Consider the following 27404-nt stretch of genomic DNA (forward strand, 5'->3'; position numbering starts at 1 on the left):
ATTGCATTTCAAGGTAGACATTTACATTCTAATCTTTCCCTGGGAACCAAACCCATGACCTTGGCATTGCAAGTTACAGGAAAGCTGATTCAAGTAATGTAAAAATGAACAAACATTGGAAATATTTTGACACAAGTAGAAGCAACATGTGCAAATGTAGAGATATTCTGTGTCGTGCCCCATGGGGCCTTTTTGATATCTCTCTCTCTCTCTCTCTCTCTCTCTCTCTCTCTCTCTCTCTCTCTCTCTCTCTCTCTCTCTCTCTCTCTCTCTCTCTCTCTCTCTGTGTGTGTGTGTGTGTGTGTGTGTGTGTGTGTGTGTGTGTGTGTGTGTGTGTGTGTGTGTGTGTGTGTGCAAGATCTTCTAGAGAGAGATAGAGAGAGAGAGAGAGAGAGAGAGAGAGAGAGAGAGGCCACACACCACAAGACACTTGATTATCTTAGAGAGAGCGCATTTAGTGAACAAAGACAGGATACGCCTTAAAATGCATTGGTAACACTTTACAATACGGGTGCACTAATATGCATTAATTCATGCTTAACTAATGCACAGATAATCATGTAGCTATTAGTGTATGACTCATGAAGAAATAAACCATTAATTAATGATTACTGCATCAGCAAATAATATATGAATTGTTATTAATTAAATGTGTCATAATGTATTAATTTCTTAATAACATATTTTATTAACTAAAAGTGTAAATTAATGCGTTAATTACCACAATTGGTCGAAGCAATGTACTTCAGCTTCGAATTGTGAAATGTGTTTGAAGGATGTGTGAGTTGGGCTGCACACAAATATCAGCACACCAGAATCTGAACTCCTGACCGCTGTTACACTGTGTTTACACTGGACGAGACCAGCTCTACACTGGACATGACAGACCATCGCAAGTCACTGTTACGTCTTGGTTGAAGCAGAGGAGGAAGCAGGATCCACATGCAGTAGTCTTTTATTAAATAAACTCAAAACTTCACATGCACAAACTCAGGACTGAGACTCGGGAACAGAACAACCACCATGGTGCAACAATATACAAAAACTGACAAAGACTGAACTAAACACAGGGCTTAAATACACAGACAGACAAGAACAAACAAGATAACAAGGCGGCGTGGCTAATCAGAAACACCTGGGGAGACTAATCAACATAACGGGGAACTGCTGAACACAGGACAGAACAGAGGAACACAGACATACATCAGTGACAGAACTAGCACAAGAGCTCGGAGTAAGTCCGAAATAGAATTGAATGCAGTTATTTAATAGTGTGTATTCAGTGTTAGACACTGAGTTCTATCTATTGTTTAAGTCCACTTCACTGTTGGAGTGTCACTGTTATACTTGCATCATAAATATTGTGCATATTTTTAATATTTAAATGACTTCAGGAAAGATGTCAATAAAACAACAATAAATCTAATAATTGCACTTATGGGACGTGCCACCTAATATGGCCTAATAGTCCTAGGAAAGCAACCATCTGTCATTTTACATTGCAGTCATTTAAATGTAAGTACAGTAGCCTATTTATTGTCATAATACAGTAGTGAAATATGGTAGCCTTCTGTTGTGTATAGGGGAAAAGGTAGAGGAATTACTATGACCAAAATAAATTTTTTACCCTTCTTTTGCAAGCTAAACATTTTATGACCATATATTTTGTCATATATTTTACATTGCATGTTATAAATATATTTCACACTTAACATCATATACTTTTGTTATATTTCAGAATATATTTCAAAATGATAAATATAAGTGAACAACAATGCAAATATATTTCAATGTATTTGGAATATATATGGCACATATATTTTTAACACTTTAAAATATATATAAAAAAAAAGAAAGATTCTGTCTGGGTTTTGTCGTGTAGCGTCGCGCCGCATCCAGGGTAGTATCACTGACTATAATGGACGCTCTATTGTCTTTGTCCAGTCTAGACACAGTGTTATGAAACAGCAGCGCTCGGCCGCATGTTCTCAGTGTTCCACGACCTCAAGCTGAACCTGACATAGTCCTGTGCGTGAACAACAAGGTTTATCGGCCTCAGTGAAATCTTGGTTGTACATGGTTGGAAATTGAAATCCATGGCTTAGTGTGGATGTCAAAACCAAAATGGCATATTACTTAATTAGTTAATAGTCATGTGCCTCAACAAGTAAAGTCATAACATAATGATACATTTGCAAATCATTAGCTAATGATTAATTAAAGCAGACAATTCGAAGCTGAAGTACATTGCTTTGACCAATTGTGGTAATTAACGCATTAATTTACACTATTAGTTAATAAAATATGTTATTAAGGAATTAATACATTATGACACATTTAATTAATAACAATTCATATATAACTTAATCTATTAATCATTTATAATCGTCATTAGTTGCTGATGCAGTAATCATTAATTAATGGTTTATTTCTTCATGAGTCATACATTAACACATCATTATCTGTGCATTTGTTAAGCATGAATTAATGCAGATTTGTGCACCCGTATTGTAAAGTGTTACCATAGTAATTGTGTATTTGGCCCATGAAACTTCCAGCTTAGCTGGCATAGAGTGGTGTATTTAGCTTTTGCCTCTGCAAGAAATAATAAATTGAGAATGAGGACTGCCCTCAAAACTCTGAATAGTATTGTCCCAGTCTGTTTATTGCTGGAGAGTAAGAATCATTTTGGGGTATCATGAAATAACTGTCTGAAAAAGAAAGATTTGTATTTGATATTCCAACAGACTTTACAAAGTCAGTCAAGGTTGCTAACTAGTTGCAAATTAGTGGGTTGTGAGAGTGCATGAGCAGGCATTTTTGTCCTGGGCGGAGAGCCAGTTCTGGTGTATTGATCGGAAGGTTGATGGTTTTCTGAACCGTAGGGCTAGGGAGTACGGACGTGATCAGCGTCTATATGAATATGCTAATAGCCCAAAACGAGCCCACAAGCTCTGCAGAGCTTCACACGCCCGAACAACATCACACAAACCCATCCCATATCATTCTTTAGTGAGCGAGTTGTTGGTCATCCTCATGCTCTCTCTCCCCTCTGCTCTCCCATCAGCCTTTATCTAATCTTTGATCCAAACCTTTGCTGTAAACTTAAGGAACTGGCTTGATTTGGTTTGTTTACAGATGTGAGGTAATCGGAGACAGTTGGTTTACTCTGAGCACTGAGAGGAAGGATTTATAACAGCTGAAGACAACATGATCGGGAGAAGAAACGCGTTCGATCTATCACTCTATGGACTGTTTTTGACTTATCTCAAATGCTCCAGCATAGCAGGCAAGTGAAATATTTATACTTTTGTTTATGTTAGATATGCCAGCAGATATGTATATGTTCACTCACTCTTGTTCTATTAATTGTGCAGGTGTTAAGATTGTTGGCCGTGATTCAACAGTCATGAAAGGAGGAAATGCCACTTTGTTTTGTCATCTGATGGAGACAGAGGAGACTATCACTCATATCGTCTGGCAGAAACAGACAAGAGGAAACCCTGAACTGCACAGCTTCTTTATCATCTACAAAGATGGGAAAACTGAACACAGAAAGGATTTACAGGACAAGGTCAAATTTATTGGGGACTTTAAAGAGAAGAATGGATCGATTCAGCTGCTGGGAATGTCACTCCTGGATGACGGGATCTACACTTGCATCTTCAACACATTTCCTAGTGGACAAATTCTGACAAACATCAGTGTCACAGTACATGGTAAGACTGCGAATGGTTTTCTCTCACTTTGGGTCTCAAGTTCAACCAAAAATTACAAATCTGTCATTTATTAACCCATGTAGTGTAACTGTGTAACTCTCTTTCTTTCACAAAATACACTGTTTTCATGCAATTACAATGATTGGGGACTGAAGCTTTCGAGCTTCAAAAACAGGACACAAAAGCATCATTGTCATAGTGATATATTCCAAATCCCGTACAGTTTTAGGAAACCATGACGGGGGAGTAACATGACGACAGGATTTTCAGTTTTTGGATGAACTACTGACAGTCATTTAAATGATTCATGAAGATATTTCCCCTCACAAACATGGTGTAAATTAACACTTGGAAAGTGAAATTACATTAAAATAGGTAATTCTGTGATCCTGTTACACACCCTTCATGTTTTTCCAAACCTGTAAGGATTTTATTTATTTAACTAGATGTACCGCATCGCGGTACAAAATATGACCGCCGCTCAGGCCTGCACTGGCTTTCCACAAAAATAAATGACGTGGAGTAATTTGGCTGTATTGCGTGTTTATGTATATACCTAAAAAAAGTAATAGTATGTGCATGTCTGTCTGTGTGTGTGTGTGTGTGTGTGTGTGTGTGTGTATGTGTGTGTGTGTTTGTGTATGTGTGTGTCTGTGTGTGTGTGTGTGTGTGTGTGTGTGTGTGTGTGTGTGTCTGTGCGTGTATGTATGTATGTGTGCGTACATGTGTGCGCGTGTGTGTTTGTGTGTGTGTGTCTGTGCATGTGGATTTGTATGTGTGTGTATGGGTGTGTGTCTGTGCTTGTGGATGTCAGTGTGTGTGCATGCTTGCGTTTCTTTGTATTCCTGCATGTGTGTGTGTGACAGTATCATCCTAAACCAGCAACCCTTCGCTCAACAGCACCATCTACAGGCCGATGAGTGTACAGTCACTAAATGTGCACATAAATGAATTTATTTTATACCCCCCCATGGATGAAATTCTACAAAACTTAGCAGAGGATACCCCCAGAGGATGTCAAGTTAATCATACACATGAAATATGGTGCAGTTCTGAACATCTCCACTGAAGATAGGGGCGATTAAAGCAGAATAATATTGCATTTTCATTTTTTATGGGAGGGGCGCAAATCACAAATGAGTGATTATGGGCTAGGTTGATGTGGGCCCTTAAGAGCAACATACCATAAAAATTTCTTCATCCTCGTTGCCACGGTTCAGGTAGTTATTTAGGAAAAACTGCATTTTTTTGGGTTTGGGGGGGCCCAGCGTGGGGGGGGGAGTGGCCCCCGGGGACCAAACTAAATTTTTCCGTAGAAGTCTAGTGGGGCTACATGCCCACCAAATTTCATGTTCCAAATTTCATGCTTCGGTGTCCCTGGTATCGTTGACGAAAAATTTACGGGGGCCCCAGCTCAGGGGGGGAAGTGGCCCCCGGGGACCAAACGAAATTTTTCCGTAAAAGTCTAGTAGACCAACATACCATAAAAATTTCTTCATCCTCGGTGCCACGGTTCAGGTAGTTATTTAGGAAAAACTGCATTTTTTGGGGTTTGGGGGGGCCAGCGCGGGGGGGGAGTGGCCCCCGGGGACCAAACGAAATTTTTCCTTAGAAGTCTAGTGGGGCTACATGCCCACCAAATTTCATGTTCCCCGGTGCTTCAGTGTCCCTGGTATCGTTGACAAAAAATTTACGGGGGCCCCAGCGCGGGGGGGGGGGGGGGGTGGGAGTGGCCCCCGGGGACCAAACGAAATTTTTCCCTAAAAGTCTAGTAGACCAACATACCATAAAAATTTCTTCATCCTCGGTGCCACGGTTCAGGTAGTTATTTAGGAAAAACTGCATTTTTGGGGGGTTGGGGGGGCCCAGCCCGGGGGGGGAGTGGCCCCCGGGGACCAAACGAAATTTTTCCTTAGAAGTCTAGTGGGGCTAAATGCCCACCAAATTTCATGTTCCCCGGTGCTTCGGTGTCCCTGGTATCGTTGACGAAAAATTTACGGGGGCCCCAGCGCGGGGGGGGAAGTGGCCCCCGGGGACCAAACGAAATTTTTCCGTAAAAGTCTAGTAGACCAACATACCATAAAAATTTCTTCATCCTCGGTGCCACGGTTCAGGTAGTTATTTAGGAAAAACTGCATTTTTTGGGGTTTGGGGGGGCCCAGCGCGGGGGGGGAGTGGCCCCCGGGGACCAAACGAAATTTTTCCTTAGAAGTCTAGTGGGGCTAAATGCCCACCAAATTTCATGTTCCCCGGTGCTTCGGTGTCCCTGGTATCGTTGACGAAAAATTTACGGGGGCCCCAGCGCGGGGGGGGGGGAAGTGGCCCCCGGGGACCAAACGAAATTTTTCCGTAAAAGTCTAGCAGACCAACATACCATAAAAATTTCTTCATCCTCGGTGCCACGGTTCAGGTAGTTATTTAGGAAAAACTGCATTTTTTTGGGTTTGGGGGGGCCCAGCGCGGGGGGGGAGTGGCCCCCGGGGACCAAACGAAATTTTTCCTTAGAAGTCTAGTGGGGCTACATGCCCACCAAATTTCATGTTCCCCGGTGCTTCAGTGTCCCTGGTATCGTTGACAAAAAATTTACGGGGGCCCCAGCGCGGGGGGGGGGGGGGTGGGAGTGGCCCCCGGGGACCAAACGAAATTTTTCCCTAAAAGTCTAGTAGACCAACATACCATAAAAATTTCTTCATCCTCGGTGCCACGGTTCAGGTAGTTATTTAGGAAAAACTGCATTTTTTGGGGGTTGGGGGGGCCCAGCCCGGGGGGGGAGTGGCCCCCGGGGACCAAACGAAATTTTTCCTTAGAAGTCTAGTGGGGCTAAATGCCCACCAAATTTCATGTTCCCCGGTGCTTCGGTGTCCCTGGTATCGTTGACGAAAAATTTACGGGGGCCCCAGCGCGGGGGGGGAAGTGGCCCCCGGGGACCAAACGAAATTTTTCCGTAAAAGTCTAGTAGACCAACATACCATAAAAATTTCTTCATCCTCGGTGCCACGGTTCAGGTAGTTATTTAGGAAAAACTGCATTTTTTGGGGTTTGGGGGGGCCCAGCGCGGGGGGGGAGTGGCCCCCGGGGACCAAACGAAATTTTTCCTTAGAAGTCTAGTGGGGCTAAATGCCCACCAAATTTCATGTTCCCCGGTGCTTCGGTGTCCCTGGTATCGTTGACGAAAAATTTACGGGGGCCCCAGCGCGGGGGGGGGGGAAGTGGCCCCCGGGGACCAAACGAAATTTTTCCGTAAAAGTCTAGCAGACCAACATACCATAAAAATTTCTTCATCCTCGGTGCCACGGTTCAGGTAGTTATTTAGGAAAAACTGCATTTTTTTGGGTTTGGGGGGGGCCAGCGCGGGGGGGGGGGGTGGCATTCGGGGACCAAACGAAATTTTTCCTTAGAAGTCTAGTGGGGCTACATGCCCACCAAATTTCATGTTCCCCGGTGCTTCGGTGTCCCTGGTATCGTTGACGAAAAATTTACGGGGGCCCCAGCACGGGGGGGGGGAAGTGGCCCCCGGGGACCAAACGAAATTTTTCCCTAAAAGTCTAGAAGACCAACATACCATAAAAATTTCTTCATCCTCGGTGCCACGGTTCAGGTAGTTATTTAGGAAAAACTGCATTTTTTTTGGGTTTGGGGGGGCCCAGCGCGGGGGGGGGAGTGGCCCCCGGGGACCAAACGGAATTTTTCCTTAGAAGTCTAGTGGGGCTACATGCCCACCAAATTTCATGTTCCCCGGTGCTTCGGTGTCCCTGGTATCGTTGACGAAAAATTTACGGGGGCCCCAGCGCGGGGGGGGGGGAAGTGGCCCCCGGGGACCAAACGAAATTTTTCCGTAAAAGTCTGGTAGACCAACATACCATAAAAATTTCTTCATCCTCGGTGCCACGGTTCAGGTAGTTATTTAGGAAAAACTGCATTTTTTTGGGTTTGGGGGGGGCCAGCGCGGGGGGGGGGTGGCATTCGGGGACCAAACGAAATTTTGCCTTAGAAGTCTAGTGGGGCTACATGCCCACCAAATTTCATGTTCCCCGGTGCTTCGGTGTCCCTGGTATCGTTGATGAAAAATTTACAGGGGCCCCAGCGCGGGGGGGGAGTGGCCCCCGGGGACCAAACGAAATTTTTCCTTAGAAGTCTAGTAGACCAACATACCATAAAAATTTCTTCATCCTCGGTGCCACGGTTCAGGTAGTTATTTAGGAAAAACTGCATTTTTTTGGGTTTGGGGGGGGCCAGCGCGGGGGGGGAGTGGCCCCCGGGGACCAAACGAAATTTTGCCTTAGAAGTCTAGTGGGGCTACATGCCCACCAAATTTCATGTTCCCCGATGTTTCGGTGTCCCTGGTATCGTTGACGAAAAATTCAGTAAGGTGACGAAAAAAAAAAAAAAAAAAACTTTGACAATCCCTATATGACCGCTTTAGCGGCGGTCATAATAATAAGGGGATGTTTTGAAGAGTATTATCTTTTCCCTACAATTACTATAAAGTTCCTCATGTAAATCTACCATATGGTTTTACAAGATTTGTAATATGGCAAATGAGTCATATAAATCACTGCTATTATATTTTAATGGTGTTTTTGTGTCCTTTTTTGAAGCGGAAGCACAGTTTTGCAAAGGTCCCTTTAGGGGCTCCGTTTGAAAGCTTCAGTCCGCAAAATAAATAAAAATAAATAAAAAAAGGATTTTCAGCTTCGGATGAACTACTGAATGTAATTCATCAGTATGTTTCATGAGTATATTTCCTCTCACAAACATGGTGTGTGTAGAGCAAAACTTGTAAAAGTGAAATGACAGTGTTTGTTAGGTATGCACAATATCTGGGCCATATTAATTATTGGCTAATTTTGATGACTCATGGTTCACAATTCTTTTATTGTCCTTTGTAGTTCCTCCCGAGGGGAAAGTAACGGGAAGCACACATGTTTCTAATCATTACGACGTTACTTTGGCATCATGTGTTGCCTCGAATGCCCTTCCTGCAGCAGAAGTGTTGTGGAGATTAGGAGCTCTGAATGACTCTCTGAGAACAGAAGCCAGCAGCACACAGCACTCAGACGGCACCGTCACTGTTGTGACCAACATACTGGGAAAACCATCTAAACATCTAAACCAGAAGAAGATCCAGTGCGTGGTAAAACACAGAACACTGACAAAGCAGCTTGAACTCGACTATGTGATAAATGTCCACTGTAAGTAACACTGTACACACAGTAAAAGTCAAGCTAGTGTACAAATTAATATAACAGTCAGGAGCATTAGCAGGTCTGGACCTCTGTTTATCATATTTGTTTGCTGGTGGAGGTGGAATGCAGGGGACTTTTTTACTCCTATAAAAACATTAATCACAGTTTTTGGCCTCACTAATGATTATACTTGGACAGAAGTGTAACTGAGTCAGTACAAGGTCAGGCTGCCCTCCTGTAACTAAGCATACCTAAATTTCAACGCCACATGAACAATGTTTATGGTAATCCAATATTATTATTATTTTCATATTTTTTAATTCTCTTAGATCCTCCAGAAGTATTGGTGATAATCCCTGATGATCCAACAAAGGGTGAAGTATATCACTGTCTAGTGGATTGTAACCCAGCACCGACTAGCTACATGTGGATCAGGTAATGAAGTCCTCAGTTCTTTGATTTCTACACTTTTCAGACACACTCAGGCTCTGTCCACACTAGTGCATTTTCGTTTTAACACTGTTTTTAAAATGAAAACAATCCTCGTTCATACTGGTGTTTCCACTGCGTTTCAGAAAAGATCTCCATCCACACACATGACCGAAAACGCATGTCATTCATGCTCACATGCTCAATGCCAAAGCTGACGTAATAATTAATAAATAAATAAATAAATAAATAAATGTAAAAAAGTATTTATACTTTTATTTCCTTATTTATGTATAATTGTATTTTTACAACATTTTTTTTTATGTATTTATTTATTTATTTATTTATGCATTTATTTATTGAAGAGTAGCTACAGTAGGAATCTTCCATGCCTTAAAATTAGTCCATATGTAGTGCACAGACAAAAAAAATCCAATAAGAGAGGCACTTCAAAAGAGTCCGCACACTCCACAAAAGACGAAGGACGTCAAAAAGCGAGATAAAATCAAGCGCTTTTACTGAGAAAAAAGGCAAACGTTTCGGTCACATGCGACCTTTCTCAATGGCAAAGGTTGCATGTGACCGAAACGTTTGCATTTGTTGTTTACTTTTGTTGTTTACTAGGTATTTTTGTAAAATTTAAAACCCAAGCATCGATGTTTTACCACAACTAATTTATGTCAAGATTGCACATTAGTCACACAGTAATAAAGTGGTAATTACAGTTATTTCACTAAAGAAGGAGGACACACTTACTTAAGTTGTGTCTGTTTCTGTTTATTTGTAGTCACAGGACAGTATTTACATCACATTTAGAAAGAATGATCATTTCTTCAAATTTTTCACCAAAAATACGAACGGAGGACCTTTATATGACTTGTCTGATTTCTTTAAGCGGTCATATTTACCATGTTTACTATGGTAATCAGGGTTTGAAATTAACTTTTTCTCTGACTGGCCATTTTGGCTACTACCGGCCAATTACCGGCCATTCAGAACTTCTACTAGCCAAAAAAAGAAATTAACCAGATTAACTATGTCACAGCTTATACTGTATATATAATGGATTTCATATATTGATTTCTTATTCAAAGAAAATCCTGTCATCCATCCATCTCCTCCCTTCCTCTTTCCTCTTTCAAGTTTCCAGATTATTGCCTTATACCATTTTAGATCATCACATGTATACTGTAAGTCTTGAGACATTAGAAAATGCCGGGCAGTCTGGTTGAGGATAGACCACTCTCTAAAAAGACAAAGGACGTTTCTGGAAATTAACATTTGAACTCTCTCTTGAGAAACTAGCATCCCCATCCAAGACGAAATCACACTCCCCCATCTCGTCTCTCTCTCATGCTGAGATCACCTGAATTCACCCAAAAATCTATATGGTTTAATGTGAACAATTATCATACAACACTATACATGTCTGGTATCATTTGAAATGTCTCAGTGCGACTGGTACAAAGGTCTCATCCCCAAAGAAGTCAAACATGAGGTAATACAGTTTTTAAGAGTTTAGCGATATCTTGCTTACAGAGGAGTCTGGGTCTTCCATGCAAATGGCATCCTGCCATCAAAAGGTGTAAACTCCGGTGGAGACAGTGATTCATGCAAATTCCCACCGTTAGCACATGTGAAAAGAAGTTTCTGTCTCGGTCTGGGTACTTAAAGAAATGCCACAAGAGGCTCAGGGCGATTTTGAAGTTGACATCAGCCTGTAATGCTGGACGTTTTCAGACATTCAGCATTATGTATTTTTCTAATGTCAGGTTTGCGTCTTTTCTCTTTATTCCAGAGCATTTGATGTTTTGTATTTATTATCTTTGAACTGATTATGTAATTGGCATGATATATTAACCTGACCATTAATAAATTGTTATATTTGGATTTATTCTGACTTTGAAATGATTAACTTTAATAGATTACGTTGTATCCATTGTTTCTGCAAATCTGTGTCCAGGCTTAAGTACATACTAGATCCCAGTGTAGATGGAGCGTGAGGCACATCCGGTGGGCTAGATTCCTGACTCACTGCTTGACTTGCAGTCGCATTACTATAGGGGGCTAGATAAGAATACTATTGAGGTGATAGCAAGCATTGGAGCGGCATTATCTTAATGTACTAGCCATAACCTCTGGTTATTGTTTTGGGCTTTAGCTAAGTTGTCCTATAGGCGACTGTAGGGCTACATGGGTACTTTTTAACAAAAACAAGCCTGTTGCGACATTGGTGAACTGCTTTAGCCATAACCTCTGGTTATCGATCAGACTGGCGAGTTTGTGATCGTGGGCCCGGATAATATGAACGGCCGGTGCGAGGCACCCGAATGAACGAGGATAATAAGAGTAAAGAGGTAAATAGAATAATCAAATGCGTCTCCAAACTATTATATAAATGACCAATAACCAATTGGCATTCTAATCTAAATTTGAGGTCGTGATAAAATGGAGTCATGATAAAAGTTTAACTGGAATTAAATTACTTTGATATGCTGAAAACACTGTAACATGCAGTAAACCTTCACCTGGAGAAACTGTCGCTGGACTGATTGGGCAGGCCTTAGACCAGGGCTATTCAATTGGCGGCCCGCGGGCCAAATGCGGCCCGCCAATCATCTCTATGCGGCCCGACGGCACCAACCTCCCTCCTCCTCTTTTCCTGGCGGTGCGGCTAATTCAGTTTGATACTCGCTCCGATTGACCTGAGAAACGTTTTACGTGTGAATATTTCAGCAGTTATATGTGTCCCGAATTTATGTCGACTGAACCAGCGATAGGCTACCAATCATTCGTGAATGAATCATTCTTTTGGTTCGATTCTAAACGCGCTTGCATAACGGTCTAAAACTATTCGGATTCATTCGGACCGCTCCGTCACTGAATCATCTGAAGCGGTTTCTCGTTCAGTACAGTATAACAACAAATAGCAATGTTTTCAGTTGTTTCACTAGTTGTTTCAACACGGCCCAGCACGGAGTTGCGTTTACTCCCGGTCCCAGACACTATATTAAACAGCGTTGCGACAACCAGTGGGAAGCGTTTCAGTTCGACAGAAACCTCTCTGTTACAAAACACAAATCACTCGATGATTTAATTAGTATTAAATCGGATGAAACAGCCTCAACATTCCCAACAAGACTGATCAGGAAAGCAGGAGAAACATTGTGGCATGAACGAAATTAGAAGACTTTAAATCCCCTAATCACCCTTACAAACATTTACCATGAATGTACTGTAGTAATTTACCATGGTTGGGCAGAAATGTGCAATATTTATATTGAATACTATGTAGTAATAAATAAATATAGTAAATATATATACTATAATATTATATAGTATAATAGTAAATATAGTGATTTATATTGCATTAGTTTTATTAGGTGGGTAGAGGAATATATAATTAATGCTAATTATGAAATTATGTCAGTTTCTTTGTAAAGGTGTGTATAGTTTTTAACTTGTGTTTAGGCATTTTTTATACAGTGGGAGCGAGTAGCCTGTGGTTAACAAGTCTCACTGTCAGAATATTTTCATTTAAGCATAACAATTATAAATAAAATAATTAATATTTCTCACCAACAGCTATAAGTTTGTATAAATAATTTATTTGTTCCAAGGAAAATAGTTGTACACAGCTGTAAATTATCAAGTTTTTATTTATTATGGTTTTATATATTTGCATACTGTTGGGTACCACATTTCCAAGTAAATACCACACTTTTTTAGGGTTACTTTAACTTATTTCTTGAAACTGTTATGTTTCAATAAATAAGCTAAACCCCCAAGCCAACCCACCGGCCCACCTCAACTTTTCGATTTGATGCTGCGGCCCTCGAATGAAACTATTTGAATAGCCCTGCCTTAGACTGTCTTATAATGTCAGTTTCTCTCATGTGTCTTCATTAACAGAGTGAATGGAAGTACTCCGCATTCTGAAGGCAATAAACTTGTCATCCCAAAGTCATCCTCTGATTTAAATGGCGTGTACATCTGCACAGCATCAACCGAGTATGGAAATGTGTCAGGTGTGCTCTATGTGGATAACACTGGTGAGTCCTTATTTAAAATCTTTATATTTTAAAATAGTTCTTTTTTATTATTATTTTATTCATATTATTCTTCTGTTCTAATTAATTGTAGTCTATACATGCATGCATTAAGGAACAGAAGTAAATCAACACAGAGACAACAATATTCAAAACGTAAATATGTAACCTGACAGTTCTCTTTTTCTCGACCCCTTATTCCATGTTTTGTAGGATCCACTGGTGTCTGTCGGGATCTGTTGGGTTTTATCTCCAGCTGTGCCATCCTGGGATTACTTTGCACATTCTGCTCAGTGTCTCGAGTTCTAAATTTCTTCTGAAGTAAAAGTTGATTTAATTAGAAATCATCATATGTCATCTCATGGTAAAGATAACCACAGCTAAACTGATGTGCTGTGACAGAGCAGTGCTGGGGAAGGACATGTCACCTGCCTATGTTATGTTTCATGACTGTTTCAATGCTTGTGTGTGAGTTATGCATCTGTTTAATTTTTACCATGATATTCTTGGGTGTGTTTGAGTACACTCTCAGAAAAAAAAGGTACAAAAACTGTTACTGTCACAATACAGGGTGTGTGTGTGTGTGTGTAGCAGACAGACAGACGAAGACTAGAAGAAGAATATAATTCCAACACGAAGTTTAATAAATCCATACTGACAAGACAATCCAATAAGGGCAGAGAAACACACAGAACATGACCAAACAGAGAATGAATGTGAGGCTTCAACTTATATAGCAAACACAAACCAGACTAAATAATTACACACAGCTGAAACCAAAAACACAAACGAGGAGCAGGAAAACTGAACAAGGAAGACACGTGACAAAAGAAAACAAACTGAAAGTCCATGCATAACAAAACTAACAAAATGTAACAGTTACTGTGGCGTTACCCTTTCAAAAGTGCACTTTTGTCTGTGCTCTGAAATGAGGAGTCAAAAGTTTGTTGTTTTTTAATCAAATGCAAATGCATGTCATATTTTCCTGGTTAAATGTTAAATGGTAAAACATTACACAAAAAAGAGAAACCAAATACAATTCTATTTTGTATTTTTACATTATGTAATATAATATAATATAAATTTCGTTAGTTAAAAAAATATATATATATATATATTTATATTTATTCCAAAATAATAACGACAGTAACAATTTAAACTATTTTATTTGTGAACTGATGTTCAGCTGTTCTTTTTAATAGTCAGCTTATTCTCAGCAGTTAATAAACAATCACACCCCTGAAGAGTACCTCTCTAATGTATAAGTGTACATATTAGTACCTTAATGGTACACATTAGAGGCTTTTGAAAGTATAGCGTCCCAGTGACAGCTTATGAACCGCTTGTTTCTGAGTGTAGCGATGGCTTCTCTGTGCACATGTGAATATTAGATCACGCCAGTTCATGTCTTCCTCCGTGTTCAAATCCCTGTAGATTGAGTGCAACTGTCACGGTTGTTGAATGCATTGTTTCCTTCTTGTCTCGTGTCTATGTTGTTTATGTGTGAGTGGGCGGTGTCCCGCTCACGTGTCCGTCAGCGCTCCAGCTGATAATCATCATCATCACAATCACTGTTCACAGCTGCGATTCATTTCCGTTCCCTATATATACTCACACCATTCTCTGTTCCAGTGTCGGATTGTTTGTTGAGGTCCTGTGATTTGCCGTGTCTGTGTTCCCGTGGAGTTGCCGTGTCTGTGTTCGCCTTGCCTTGTCTTCCTGCCGTTCGTGTTCATCGTCATTGGGTTCACCGCACCCCAGCACCGGGATTGGGATTCTTCACCAGCACTGCACAAGCGCACCACAGACCATCAAGTCCCTGCACGAGCCTGAGTCGCCGCCCTCCCTGAACTGAACTGTTTTGTGTGACCATTTGAACCTAATAAACGCTTTGAGTACCTGCTATTGCTTCCTGTTTTGTTCGACCATGACAGAACAATCCGACCGTTCCATGGAAGCAGCAGGTGGTGCCGCAGCAAGGATGGATGACTTTGTTTGTGCAAGTATTGAAAGGATGGACGCTCAGGACCGCCATCAAGGAGAAGCGGCGCGCACGATTCAGGCTCTCGTCTCGCAGGTGTCCGAGCTGACCCAGCGATTTCAACAGCTGCAACCTCCCGCTGCGCCAGCCGCACCGCCCGTCCCTCCTACACCACCGATGCCCGCCTCCCAGTCGGAACCTCGCCTTCCGACTCCTGAGCCATACTCTGGTGAGCCTAACTTTTGCCGGCCGTTTTTGACTCGACGCGGCATGCATTTTGCACTCCATCCCCGGACCTTCGAGAGAGAGGAGACTAAAGTGGCGTTTGTACTCACTTTACTGACTGGGAGAGCGGCACTATGGGGGACGGCAGTGTGGGAGAACCAAGAACCATGCTGTTCCTCGTTCCAGGAGCTCTCCTCAGAAATGAGACGAGTTTTCGACCGCGCGGTTGCGGGGAGAGAGGCTGCCAGGGTCTTGTCTGAACTACGCCAGCGGGAACGATCTGTTTCGGATTATGCCATCGAGTTCAAGACCCTGGCGGCCAAGTGTCGCTGGAACGAGGAAGCGCAGTGGGATAGGTTCCTGCATGGGCTAGCCGACCGCGTCCAGAGGGAGATTTACACCCTGGACCTACCCCCCTCACTGAACGGACTGATCGACCTGGCTCTGAGGGTGGACGCCCGACTAGCTCGGGTCGGACCACGCGCTCCACCCAGCCTGCCTCGTGGGGGAGTGGAACATCAGTAGTCCAGCAGCATGGACGCGGCCGGTCCCTCCGATCCCGAGCCCATGCAGGTGGGTCGAGCTCGGCTTTCCCGGGAGGAGAGGGAGAGGCGGAGATCCCTTGGCCTTTGCCTGTACTGCGGGGGAGCGGGACATTTTGCTAACAACTGCCCGATAAAAGGCCAAGCCCGATAGTAAGCATGAGGCTACTATCGGGTGGGATCTCCGCCGAAAAGTCCTCATCTACATCCACCATCCTCCCGGTAAGACTTAGATGGTCTGTCCACGATCACCACTGCACCGCACTGGTGGACTCCGGGGCTGAAGGTAATTTCATGGATCGCACCTTTGCACTACAGTTTCAAGTCCCACTCAGAACACTTCCCCAGAGAATCACCGTACATCAGTGGTTCTCAAAGTGTGGGGCGCGCCCCCCAAGGGGGGCGCAAGGTTACTGCAGGGGGGGCGCGGGAGATCAGCAAAAAATAAATAAATAAAAATACAGCCGTTACGTTACTACGGCATTCAAGTGCGTGAAAGCGGTAGTGATAGCGCTCTTCTTTTATAAAGTGGCAACGAACGGCAATGAATCGTTCTTCTTCAGACCGTTGGAACAAGCCCAACATAGAAGTTGCTCGCCAAAGAAAAAAACCTCTTCAGCGGACCGAATCACGAGCTGCTATTGTGAACGCGGCACTCCGCTGCTGTGCGCGCTCTGGTGAGAAGACCACTCGTGAGGCACTCTCCAAAGCTGCTATATATTAACTTTTAATTATAAATTAAAAGTTAAAGTTCTGGTTTATTATTCTCTCTTACTGTTAATTCAGTGACATGACAAATTAAAACTATTCCTGTTTTTCATTGCACGTTTTTATTTTGTAATTTTTTATTTTTCATTTTTCAAGGAGAAATACAGAAAGCAGGCCTTGAATAATTTCCTAAATCAAAGACACTTGTAAGTTTATCGTTGCACGTGCTTTTATATATATATATATATATATATATATATATATATATATATATATATATATATATATTATTAAAAAAAATTGGGAGGGGGGGCGTCAGATTTTTTTAAAGGTTTAAAGGGTGGCGTGACCAAAAAAGTTTGAGAACCACTGCCGTACATGCACTCAATGGACAGTCACTACCAACCATCTCCCAGACCACCGAGAACATCACGCTCATCAACTCAGGGAATCACGCAGAGACTTTTTCATCATGGACTCACATCACACACCCATTGTCTTGGGTCACCCCTGGCTTAATCAACACAACCCCCGCATTGACTGGAAACAAAGAACCATATCAGCCTGGAGCACTGAATGTCATAGTTCTTCTCTTGTGTCTGCCTGTTCTGTTGTCTCTGTTCCTGTGTTGCAGGAGGAAGCAGTGGATTTATCAAACGTGCCCGCGGAGTACTAGTCCAGTGGCGTAGTGAAAATACTGTTACCGAGGTGATAAAAGCACCAAATTTTGCATGGTGTTTCCTTAGGGTCTATAGTGTAATTTTGGCCTAGGAGCCCTCGGAAATAAATGTTGTAACATGTCATATTAGAAGTATATCATTATCAATGAAATATGCTTAAAAACACTGAGATTTTCAAGTTTCTGCACAAGATAAAGTATTCAAATGAATCCCAAAGTTAACATTTTTGATATGTTTATTTATGTTTATGAACTTTTACATAACTAAAGCTTCAATACATGTTAAAGTATTAGCAATATGGTCTTTATGGGCCCTGTAATTGATAATTATGAGTCGTTACAGTTGCATTTGCAAAGAGGTGAGCAGTCTAAACTTGCTTTGCCACATTTGCATGTGGAACAATCCCCCTTACAGCAACATTTGATAAGTTCTCTGCAGGCTGTGGGGACTTCTGGAAGTGTCATCCAAACTGGTTCTCAAGACCCTGTTTCCTTGGTCCATCCATAGTCCCTTGGAGAAGGAATACCTTGCTGTGAGAGTGTGCTGGTCGCCCAGATTCCAGTCTGATAAAGTGCCCGTCTTATGTGCTGCAGTAGAGTATCTTGGGTGGGTGGCAGTTTCTCCATTGTCCTACTCCCATAGCAGAAGAGTTCTTTCCTCTTCTGGACAATGGAGCTTGAAGGACTGGACTTGTCATACAAGATGACAGTCAGTCTCTCAAGCTTTTGGAACTGCCATGAGGCAGCAACTAATTTTTGGAATGGATTTCTGTCAAGGGAAGCAAATACGTACTCAGTTACTAACGTAGAAGAAGAGGGAACGAGTACTGCATAATATCTTACGCTAGGGGAAAACCTCTTTTCCGCGAGATATTGATGCCAAAAAATTATCCTTAATTTTGTAATAATGTAAAACGCGTTGCGGCAGCATGCAGACATAGGCGAGACAGCTCACGCGCCTATTGGCTGCCCTGCGGCAACTGCAGCAGCCTATCAAAAGAGGCCCCTCGTGACGTCAGATCCAATGAGGGCGCTTTGCGCCCACTGCGTCACGTCCTGCCGAACGGCGTGGCTTGGGCCTATAAATACAGCTCGACAGGCTGTGAAATCTGGTTTTTCATCGCCGTTGCGAACCAGAGCGTGATGCATGTACGGCAAAGATACGCAGTACTCGTTCCCTCTTCTAGAGAGAACTGAGGTTACGTTAGTAACCGAGTACGTTCTCTTATGAGAGGTCTCTCGTACTGCGTAATATCTTACGCTAGGGGAACACAGTGTAAAACGCTGTGCGTGCTGAGATCCAACACCAAAGTCCCAAGGGCAAGTGCCCGGGGCTCATATAGTGCATGATCATCAGGGACTCGCAGAGAGTCCAGGAAAGAGGGGCTGGAACAGCATCATTCCTGTACTAAGTAGCGTCCTCTAAGGAGCAATTATATAGTGTTCCACACAGTCAGGGCGAAAACTCGGCCTGGTCTGATGAATATTACGGGTCTTACACACTGCCCATGAAGTTATTTAATCGATCAGCGAGCAGTGCTCGAGCATTTTCAGTATTCTGAGCCGATAGCATCTGGCAGATAGTACTGATTTTAGACTGAAAGCAGCTTAGCCTGCAAGGCGGGAACCTCTAGGTTATAAAACCTCATAAATGTAGATGGGGAGGCCCAGCCTGCTGCCATACAGATATCTTGCAAGGCAATCCCACTAGACCAAGCCCACGAAGAGGCCATGCCTCTTGTGGAGTGCGCTCTGACACCTAACGGGCACTGCAGGCAGAAGCGTAAGCCAGCGCAATAGCATCAACTATCCACCTGGATAGGCCCTGTTTCAACGCAGCTAGTCCCTTAGAACGTCCGTTGAACGAAACAAAGAGCTTCTCCGTCTGTCTGAAGACAGTCGAGCGAGACAGATAAGCCCTTAATGCCCTGACCGGGCAAAGGAAGCTCGCGTCCTCCTCCTCGTTGGAGACCGGCAGGGCCAACAGGGAAATCACCTGAGCCCTAAACGGTGTGTTGAGGGATTTTTGAACATATCTGTGCCTTGGTTTGAGTGTGACTTTTGAGTCATTTGGCCCAAACTCCATACACGTTGCGCTTACTGAGAGCGCATGCAAGTCCCCTACGCGCTTTACTGAAGCGAGAGCCAGAAGAAACGCTGTCTTGAAAGACAAGTATTTGATATCTATTGATCGGATTGGCTCGAATGGGGCACCTTTCATGGCTTCCAAGACCGTAGAAAGGTCCCACATGGGAACTGAGGGAGATCTGAGAGGATTCAGCCTCTTAGCTCCTCTAAGGAAGCGAATGACCAGATCGTTCCTTCCCAGTGACTGGCCAAGCCTCGGTTTAGTGAACGCTGCTATGGCCGCCACATAGACCTTGAGCATGGATGGGGTTCTGCCCTTATCCAGTAGCTCTTGCAGGAAGGAGAGAACCTCCGTCACCCCACAGTCTGAGGGTGAAAAGCCACGAGCTGTGCACCAGCTAGTGAACACAGACCAATTCGAGGAGTAGAGCCGTCTAATAGACGGGGCTCTAGCCTGCGTGATCGTGTTTAACACTTCTACCAGGAGGTTAACGGGTACCCGTTGATGGCCCACGCATGTAGGGACCAAAGCTCTGGGCGAGGATGCCAGATCGAGCCCTTGGCCTGAGAGAGGAGGTCCTTCCTCACTGGTATTGGCCATGGGGCAGTGCTCGTCAGCTGTATCAGAACCGGGAACCAATCTTGGTTCGTCCAGAACAGAGCCACAAGTAGCACTGAGCATCCGTTTTCCCTGATTTGCTCGAATACCTGAGGTAGGAGCGAGACGGGGGGAAAGGCATAGAGCGGGCAGCGGGGCCAGACATGGGCCAGCGCATCGCTGCTCTTGGAGAAAAACTCCGGACAGTGAGCATTTTCCTGAGACGCGAACAGGTCTACCTTCGCTCTGCTGAATGTCTTCCACAGCAGTTGGCTGTAATGCACCTGACCGGTACCAATCGGTCACCCTCCAAGGTTTCAGAGCCGAGACGCATTTCTGATCGACCTTGAGGTGGAACAGACCGGAAGTCCATGCTCGGCGCGGTACTCGCGCTTTTAGCCAAAACTGCAGTGGGCACATGCGAAGCAGGCCCAACTGGAGTACAGATGACGCTGAGGCCATGAGACCCAGCATTTTCTGAAACTGTCTTAGCGGGACTACAGTGCCGCAGCGGAAGGATTCCGTCATGCGCTGAATGTCCAGTCTGCGCTGTGGTGATAGCTGTGCTGTCATAGACTGTCTGTGCCCAGAAAGGATATTCTCTCTTCTAAGATGAACTCTGTTTTAGCTACAGATTCATCTGCACAGTTATGGCTGTCAAGAGTGACTATATCTTTTAAATCATCTAAGAAAGGGTTGCCCATTCTTTTAATTGTTTCAGACAGGTTGGCTACATGTCTTTGAAATGTCTTCTGTGTGGAAAGACACTGTTCATGATGCTGGAAGTTCTAAGGATTATCTATGAGCCTGTTTACACCTGGCCACTTAATGCGTTTTCTCAGATCGGATAGCTATCTGATTTATCAAAACGAGTTCACTTTACACTTGGTTACCTACTGTAAATGTGTTTTTGTGAAACGGATTTAAATCCGATCTTCAATTCCCGCACTATATGCAGATTTAATGGAGTGCCCGTCACGAAAGCAACAGATATGAGCAGCATTTTATTGATCATCAGCTAAAAATTTCTAAATCAAAGACCGCAATAAGAGAGAGCGGCAACAGCCCTGGTAAGATCATTTCATTTCTCTACTTTTAATGATGATGATTGTGTGTTAAGTGTCTACGACTTACTTTCACTTTGATTTGCGATAGTTTGCACGTTGGCTTAATGAATAGAGCGATCGGATTCAAATCCGTCTCGAATGCGTTTCGGAGGGCATTTACACCTGGTCTTTTCACGATCGGATAGCTATCCGATCTGAAACGAGAATCTTATTCTCTTGTTCATGAGCTTGGTCGAAAGGTATTGCAGAGAACTTGTTGTATGTCTTTGAGAGAACCCAGTGTGAATGTTTTTCAAACTCCTCCTTGATGGTGCTGGGCAAAGACTTCGGGCCCTATCTTGCACCCAGCGCAATTGACTTTGTACACCGACGCATGTATCATTCCTATTTTGCACCCGCGCAAAGCGGACTTTTCCCTCCACAGACGCACGTCGGTTAACTAAGAAATACACTTGCACTCCCCGGGGCGGTTCAGCGCAAAGAGGAGGCGTGTTCCGGCGCAAACGTTCCCTCATGCTATTTTACAGGTTTAGAAAACAATTGCGCCACTGACCAAAAAAAAAACAGTTTAAAGTCAGTGGCGCGTTGCGCATGTTATTCATATGCTATTTTAAAGCAACAACATGGAACTTTTCCTCTGCGGTCGCCCTACAGGTTGGAAGCGGAATTGTCCATTACCGCTGTCGTAAAATGACTTACGGTTACTGTATATGAAGCATGCAGGTTTTTTTCATATGGGCAATGATAATATTATTAATCTTCCCCCTTTCATAATTTATACATGTTTAGTAGACTAAACATTTTAACTCAAACATTTGCGATTTGCATGTCGATTGCAATGCTCAAATCTGAACGAGAATGATAGCGATAGCATCCTAACCATCTAAAACTACCATGTTATTGTTTACTAGCTACCAGATTGACAATTCGCTCATCTACTAGCTGATTCATGAAGATAAATGGAGGACCAGATAGTTTCCGTAACGTAGCCAGGCAGACAACAGATTAGAAAAACTAAAGATAGTATGCAAGCAATTTACAGTCACTTACTAGTTCAACAGCATGACGGCCAAGTCAGCATCGGTCTGGTAACTCTCCTCCTCCATAAGCTAACGCCAGCGAGCAAACGCTCGACCAATATTGATCCTCGTCCTGCCTTTCAGTTTATCACTCTCCCTTTTCCTCTTCCGACTCTACTCAGACAAAACCTTGGACTTCTTACGTTTCGCTGCTGCTTCAGCCATGACGAAAACAGACGTACGAAAACAAACGCGCTGGTTGGCCACATTTGAGGAAGTGGTGGGCAAAGTGACGTATGCCGTAAAGCAGTCAAATTTTGTAGTTCTTTTTGAGCACTGGTTACTACCCGCACCCCGAAGTTACATAGTGCCAGTAAAAGCGATACAGACCCCGTCAGGTTCTGGCAGACGTCTCATTCAATCTATTGTAAGTCGATGTACTATCACAAGGGTCTTGGAAATATATTATGAAGGTTGAAAAGTTACATGTTGTTACTTTAAGGGCGCATGCTTGGCCTTAATCAATGTAGCGTGTGCACAACGCGCATACACTTTGATTATCTCATATACACACAGACGCAGCAGTTTTCATTTTTGCAAATCATACATTATTACAATAGATAGATAGATAGATAGATAGATAGATAGATAGATAGATAGATAGACAGTTTATTATAAAAGCATACATCTAGCTTACACATTTACCCAAATTATCATACGCCTGTTTAACCGAAGTTAATTTGGGTGTGTTTCTCCATCCCCAACGTCCCTGACGAGAACGCCGGTCTCCTCGGCTGTGAACCGCTCCTGGCGCGCGCCTGGCAAATCCGCCGTTATAATAGCAATCCGCCATGGAACAAGCGCGCCTGCTCTTAAAGGGAATGTGAGATGACGCTCTGATTGGTTTATTTCACGTTACGCCCAAACCACACCTATGAATAATGAAACTACTTCAGACCAACCCCTTTTAGATTTGCGTCGGGCGCAAGAGTCATTTATCCCGTCGGTATAATAGCAACAGCGCCAAAGACCTGCCCACAAAGTTACTTGCGTTTTGCGCTTGATACTTGCGTTTCAGATCCTTAATGTGGACAGACACCTATATTGCATAGTTTGTATGGTCCAAGGCAAAAAATAGTGGGATGAGTTATTCTAAAACTTCTACATATAGAAGGAAGTTCTTCTCTCTGTGAGCTCTGACAAAAATAAGAATGAGGGTTTCATATCTTAGTATTAGATCCCAATACATGAAAGTTGGACTCTTCTTCAGCATGTCATTTCTCCAAGTGATAAAGGTATCTTCATCTTTGGGGCCAGCAATAAGCCTAAAAGCCTCCTGCTGCTATTGTGAAGTGACAGTAGAGTGACTTGGTCTCCATGACTCGCACCATGCCTAGTTAGGTGTGCTGCTTTCAGAAATGAGTCAGCCTTTCCAGAAGATGCTACTTCTGCTTCAGTGAGTGCTGTCGTCCAACCAGAGCACTCTAAGAGGTCGCCAAGTGTATTCCAAGTGTATTCCTTAGTTGGATATTGAGCATAAAAGAACGAACAAATTCTGACCTGCAACACGTCTACAATAGGCAACCAAAATAACTGAAAGCTTTACTTGAAAAAAAAAAACAACAAAAAAAACGTTTTTCATGAATATTGTTTTTAAGTGATTTGACACTAAATTTCAATATTTCAGCTGGGCTCCTAGGCTGAAATCATTTAGGAGGTCCTAAAGAAGCTTCATGTAAAATTTGGTGCTTTTATCACCTCGGTAACGGTATCATTTAATATGTGCACTACCCAACTGGACTACCGTGACCTGAGGGAAGTGTTCAGTAAGTCAAGGGCTGCTTCTCTCCCTCCGCACCGTCCCTACGACTGTGCTATAGATTTACTGTCAGGTAAGTCTCCGCCTAAGGGCAAGATTTATTCACTCTCGGTTCCGGAGAGGGAGGCTATGGAGAAATATATTTCTGATTCTCTCGCATCCGGGTTCATCCAACCTTCCTCATCTCCAGCGGGGGCGGGGTTCTTTTTTGTGGGGAAGAAGGATGGATCGCTGCGACCTTGTATTGATTACCGGGGGCTGAACAACATCACGGTAAAGAATACTTATCCTTTGCCGCTGATGTCTTCAGCCTTCGAGAGGTTGCAGGGAGCATTCATCTTCACAAAACTGGACTTACGTAATGCTTATCATTTGGTCCGTATCAGGAAGGGGGATGAATGCAAGACTGCCTTCAACACCCCTAGGGGGCACTTTGAATACTTGGTCATGCCTTTCGGTTTGTCCAACAGTCCCGCAGTCTTCCAAGCGCTCGTCAATGACGTGCTGCGAGACATGATCGATCAGTTTATTTATGTTTACCTGGATGACATTCTGATTTTTTCCTCGTCTCTCCAGGAACACGTGCAGCGCGTCCGACGGGTACTCCAAAGGTTGCTAGAGAATGGGCTTTTTGTCAAGGCGGAGAAATGCGCTTTTCATGCACAGTCGGTCCCTTTCTTAGGACACATCGTGTCGGCTGAGGGTATGCGTATGGATCCTGACAAAGTTAAGGCTGTGGTAGAGTGGCCAAACCCAGATTCCCGTAAGGCCCTACAGAGGTTTCTGGGGTTCGCCAATTTCTACCGGCGTTTTATTCGCAACTTTAGCAAACTAGCCGCACCTCTGACTGCCTTGACCTCTCCCAGAACTGCGTTCAGGTGGTCAGAAGCAGCCGAAACTGCTTTTTCCAACCTCAAGAGCCGCTTTGTTTCGGCTCCCATTTTAATCGCCCCTGATTCCTCACATCAGTTTGTGGTGGAGGTCGACGCGTCAGAGGTGGGGGTAGGCGCAGTTCTTTCACAACGCTCACCTTCAGACAACAAGGTGCATCCATGCGCGTTTTTATCTCATCGCTTATCACCAGCTGAACGAAATTACGACATTGGCAACAGGGAGTTGTTGGCGGTCAAGTTAGCCTTGGAAGAATGGCGTCATTGGTTAGAGGGGTCCGGGGTACCCTTTATCGTCTGGACGGATCATAAGAATCTGGAGTACATTAGATCCGCCAAAAGGTTGAACTCCAGGCAGGCTCGGTGGGCACTTTTTTTCGGCCGTTTTGATTTTACCCTCTCGTATCGTCCGGGTTCCAAAAACATCAAACCCGATTCTTTGTCGCGTATTTTTGATCGATCCGAACACGCACCTACTCCCGAGCGTATTTTTCCTGAGACCCTAATTATCTCTACGCTCACATGGGAGGTCGAATCGAGAGTCAAGAAGGCTCTAGAAGGGGTAACACCTCCGATCCGGTGCCCACCGAACCGCTTATTTGTGCCGGAGGAACTACGTCCAGACGTTATTCGGTGGGGCCATTGTTCTAGTCTAGCCTGTCATCCAGGAGTTAGTCGCACCCTCTATTTGGTCAAACAACGATTCTGGTGGCCGCTTATGGCTCGCGATGTTCACGATTTTGTTTTGGCTTGCTCAGTTTGTGCTATTGGCAAGTCGTCCAATCGACCCCCAGATGGGTTACTCCAACCGCTGTTGGTGCCTTTGAGACCCTGGTCCCATATCGCACTAGATTTTGTTACCGCCCTCCCACCCTCCCAGGGTAACACGGTAGTTTTAACCGTGGTGGACCGATTCTCGAAGGCAGCCCCCTTTGTTCCCTTGCCCAAATTAACCTCAGCCAAGGAGACAGCGGTTTCAGTCGTTAATCACGTCTTTTGGTTACATGGCCTCCCGACAGACGTGGTTTCCGACAGGGGTCCCCAATTTGTGTCCAAATTTTGGCGAGAGTTTTGTAGGTTGCTGGGGGCGACGGTCAGTCTGTCTTCCGGGTTTCACCCCCAGAGCAATGGTCAAACTGAGAGAGCCAACCAAGACCTGGAGAGAACCTTGCGATGTACGGCTGCCAGGAATCCTTCCTCCTGGAGTCAACAACTGCCTATGGTGGAGTACGCCCACAATTCGTTGCCAGTGTCAGCTACGGGCCTATCTCCTTTTGAGTGTAGTATAGGATACCAGCCACCGGTTTTTCCCAGTCTGGAATCCGAAGTCGCGGTCCCCTCCGCTCACGCCTTCGCCCAGAGGTGTCACCACATATGGACAAGAGCCCGTGAGACTCTCCTCCGTGTGCGGGCGCGCACCAAGGCCAAAGCCAATCGCCACCGGTCTAGGCCTCCCGTATACGTCGTCGGTTCCAAAGTGTGGCTTTCTACTAAGAACATTCCGCTCCGCTCCGTATCCAATAAATTGGCTCCTAAATTCATTGGCCCGTTTTCTGTCACCAAAATTGTTAGTCCGGTGGCAGTCCGCCTCAACCTTCCTCCAGTGTACAGGAGAATTCATCCGGTATTCCACGTGTCCAAAATTAAACCCGTTTTTTTTTCCCATATTAATCCGCCTGCCCCGGTTCCCCCACCGCCGCGCCTCGTAGATGGGGAACCATCCTATTCGGTCCGTCGCATTCTGGACTCTAGGCGGAAGGGACGCGGATTCCAGTACCTGGTGGACTGGGAAGGTTACGGTCCGGAGGAGAGAAGTTGGGTTCCGGATCGTGACATCCTGGATCACTCTCTTATCGATGATTACAATCGACAGGTAAGGGAGTCTGGGAACGCCGTGAGGCGTTCCTAGAGGAGGGGGTACTGTCACGGTTGTTGAATGCATTGTTTCCTTCTTGTCTCGTGTCTATGTTGTTTATGTGTGAGTGGGCGTTGTCTCGCTCACGTGTCCGTCAGCGCTCCAGCTGATAATCATCATCATCACAATCACTGTTCACAGCTGCGATTCATTTCCGTTCCCTATATATACTCACACCATTCTCTGTTCCAGTGTCGGATTGTTTGTTGAGGTCCTGTGATTTGCCGTGTCTGTGTTCCCGTGGAGTTGCCGTGTCTGTGTTCGCCTTGCCTTGTCTTCCTGCCGTTCGTGTTCATCGTCATTGGGTTCACCGCACCCCAGCACCGGGATTGGGATTCTTCACCAGCACTGCACCAGCGCACCACAGACCATCAAGTCCCTGCACGAGCCTGAGTCGCCGCCCTCCCTGAACTGAACTGTTTTGTGTGACCATTTGAACCTAATAAACGCTTTGAGTACCTGCTATTGCTTCCTGTTTTGTTCGACCATG

The 27404-nt window shown here is 44.2% G+C and overlaps 1 protein-coding gene across 3 annotated transcripts; it reads left to right on the forward strand.

Moving 5' to 3' along the window:
- The first annotated feature begins 447 nt into the window (after positions 1–447).
- LOC308692308 (nectin-3-like) lies at positions 448–27377 on the forward strand. 3 transcript variants are annotated; one of them, XR_014030322.1, is made up of 8 exons: positions 814–1234; positions 3139–3289; positions 3378–3719; positions 8609–8911; positions 9235–9340; positions 13247–13386; positions 13597–13851; positions 27107–27377. XR_014030322.1 is itself a non-coding variant. In XM_081368184.1 (7 exons), exons 2-7 carry the CDS (start codon positions 3211–3213, stop codon positions 13701–13703), a joined length of 1077 nt encoding a protein of 358 aa, XP_081224310.1. In that variant the 5' UTR covers positions 448–1234; positions 3139–3210; the 3' UTR covers positions 13704–14400. The 3 variants fall into 3 exon arrangements, 2 of the variants coding, with proteins under 2 accessions (XP_081224310.1, XP_081224311.1); XM_081368184.1 differs by lacking the exon at positions 27107–27377 and having other exon boundaries at positions 448–1234; positions 13597–14400; XM_081368185.1 differs by lacking the exon at positions 27107–27377 and having other exon boundaries at positions 1174–1515; positions 13597–14400.
- The last annotated feature ends 27 nt before the right edge of the window (positions 27378–27404 follow it).

The sequence above is a fragment of the Scardinius erythrophthalmus genome (genome assembly GCF_964197995.2).
Source record: "Scardinius erythrophthalmus genome assembly, chromosome: 6".
Taxonomy (NCBI): domain Eukaryota; kingdom Metazoa; phylum Chordata; class Actinopteri; order Cypriniformes; family Leuciscidae; genus Scardinius; species Scardinius erythrophthalmus.

What these genes read in the sequence shown, in the direction of transcription:
- LOC308692308 (XM_081368184.1), top strand. Translation starts at nt 3,211, where the DNA reads ATGATCGGGAGAAGAAACGCGTTCGATCTATCACTCTATGGACTGTTT. An exon ending in CATCAGTGTCACAGTACATG is followed by an intron (nt 3,720 to 8,608) that starts GTAAGACTGCGA and finishes TGTCCTTTGTAG; the next exon opens with TTCCTCCCGAGGGGAAAGTA. An exon ending in CTATGTGATAAATGTCCACT is followed by an intron (nt 8,912 to 9,234) that starts GTAAGTAACACT and finishes TAATTCTCTTAG; the next exon opens with ATCCTCCAGAAGTATTGGTG.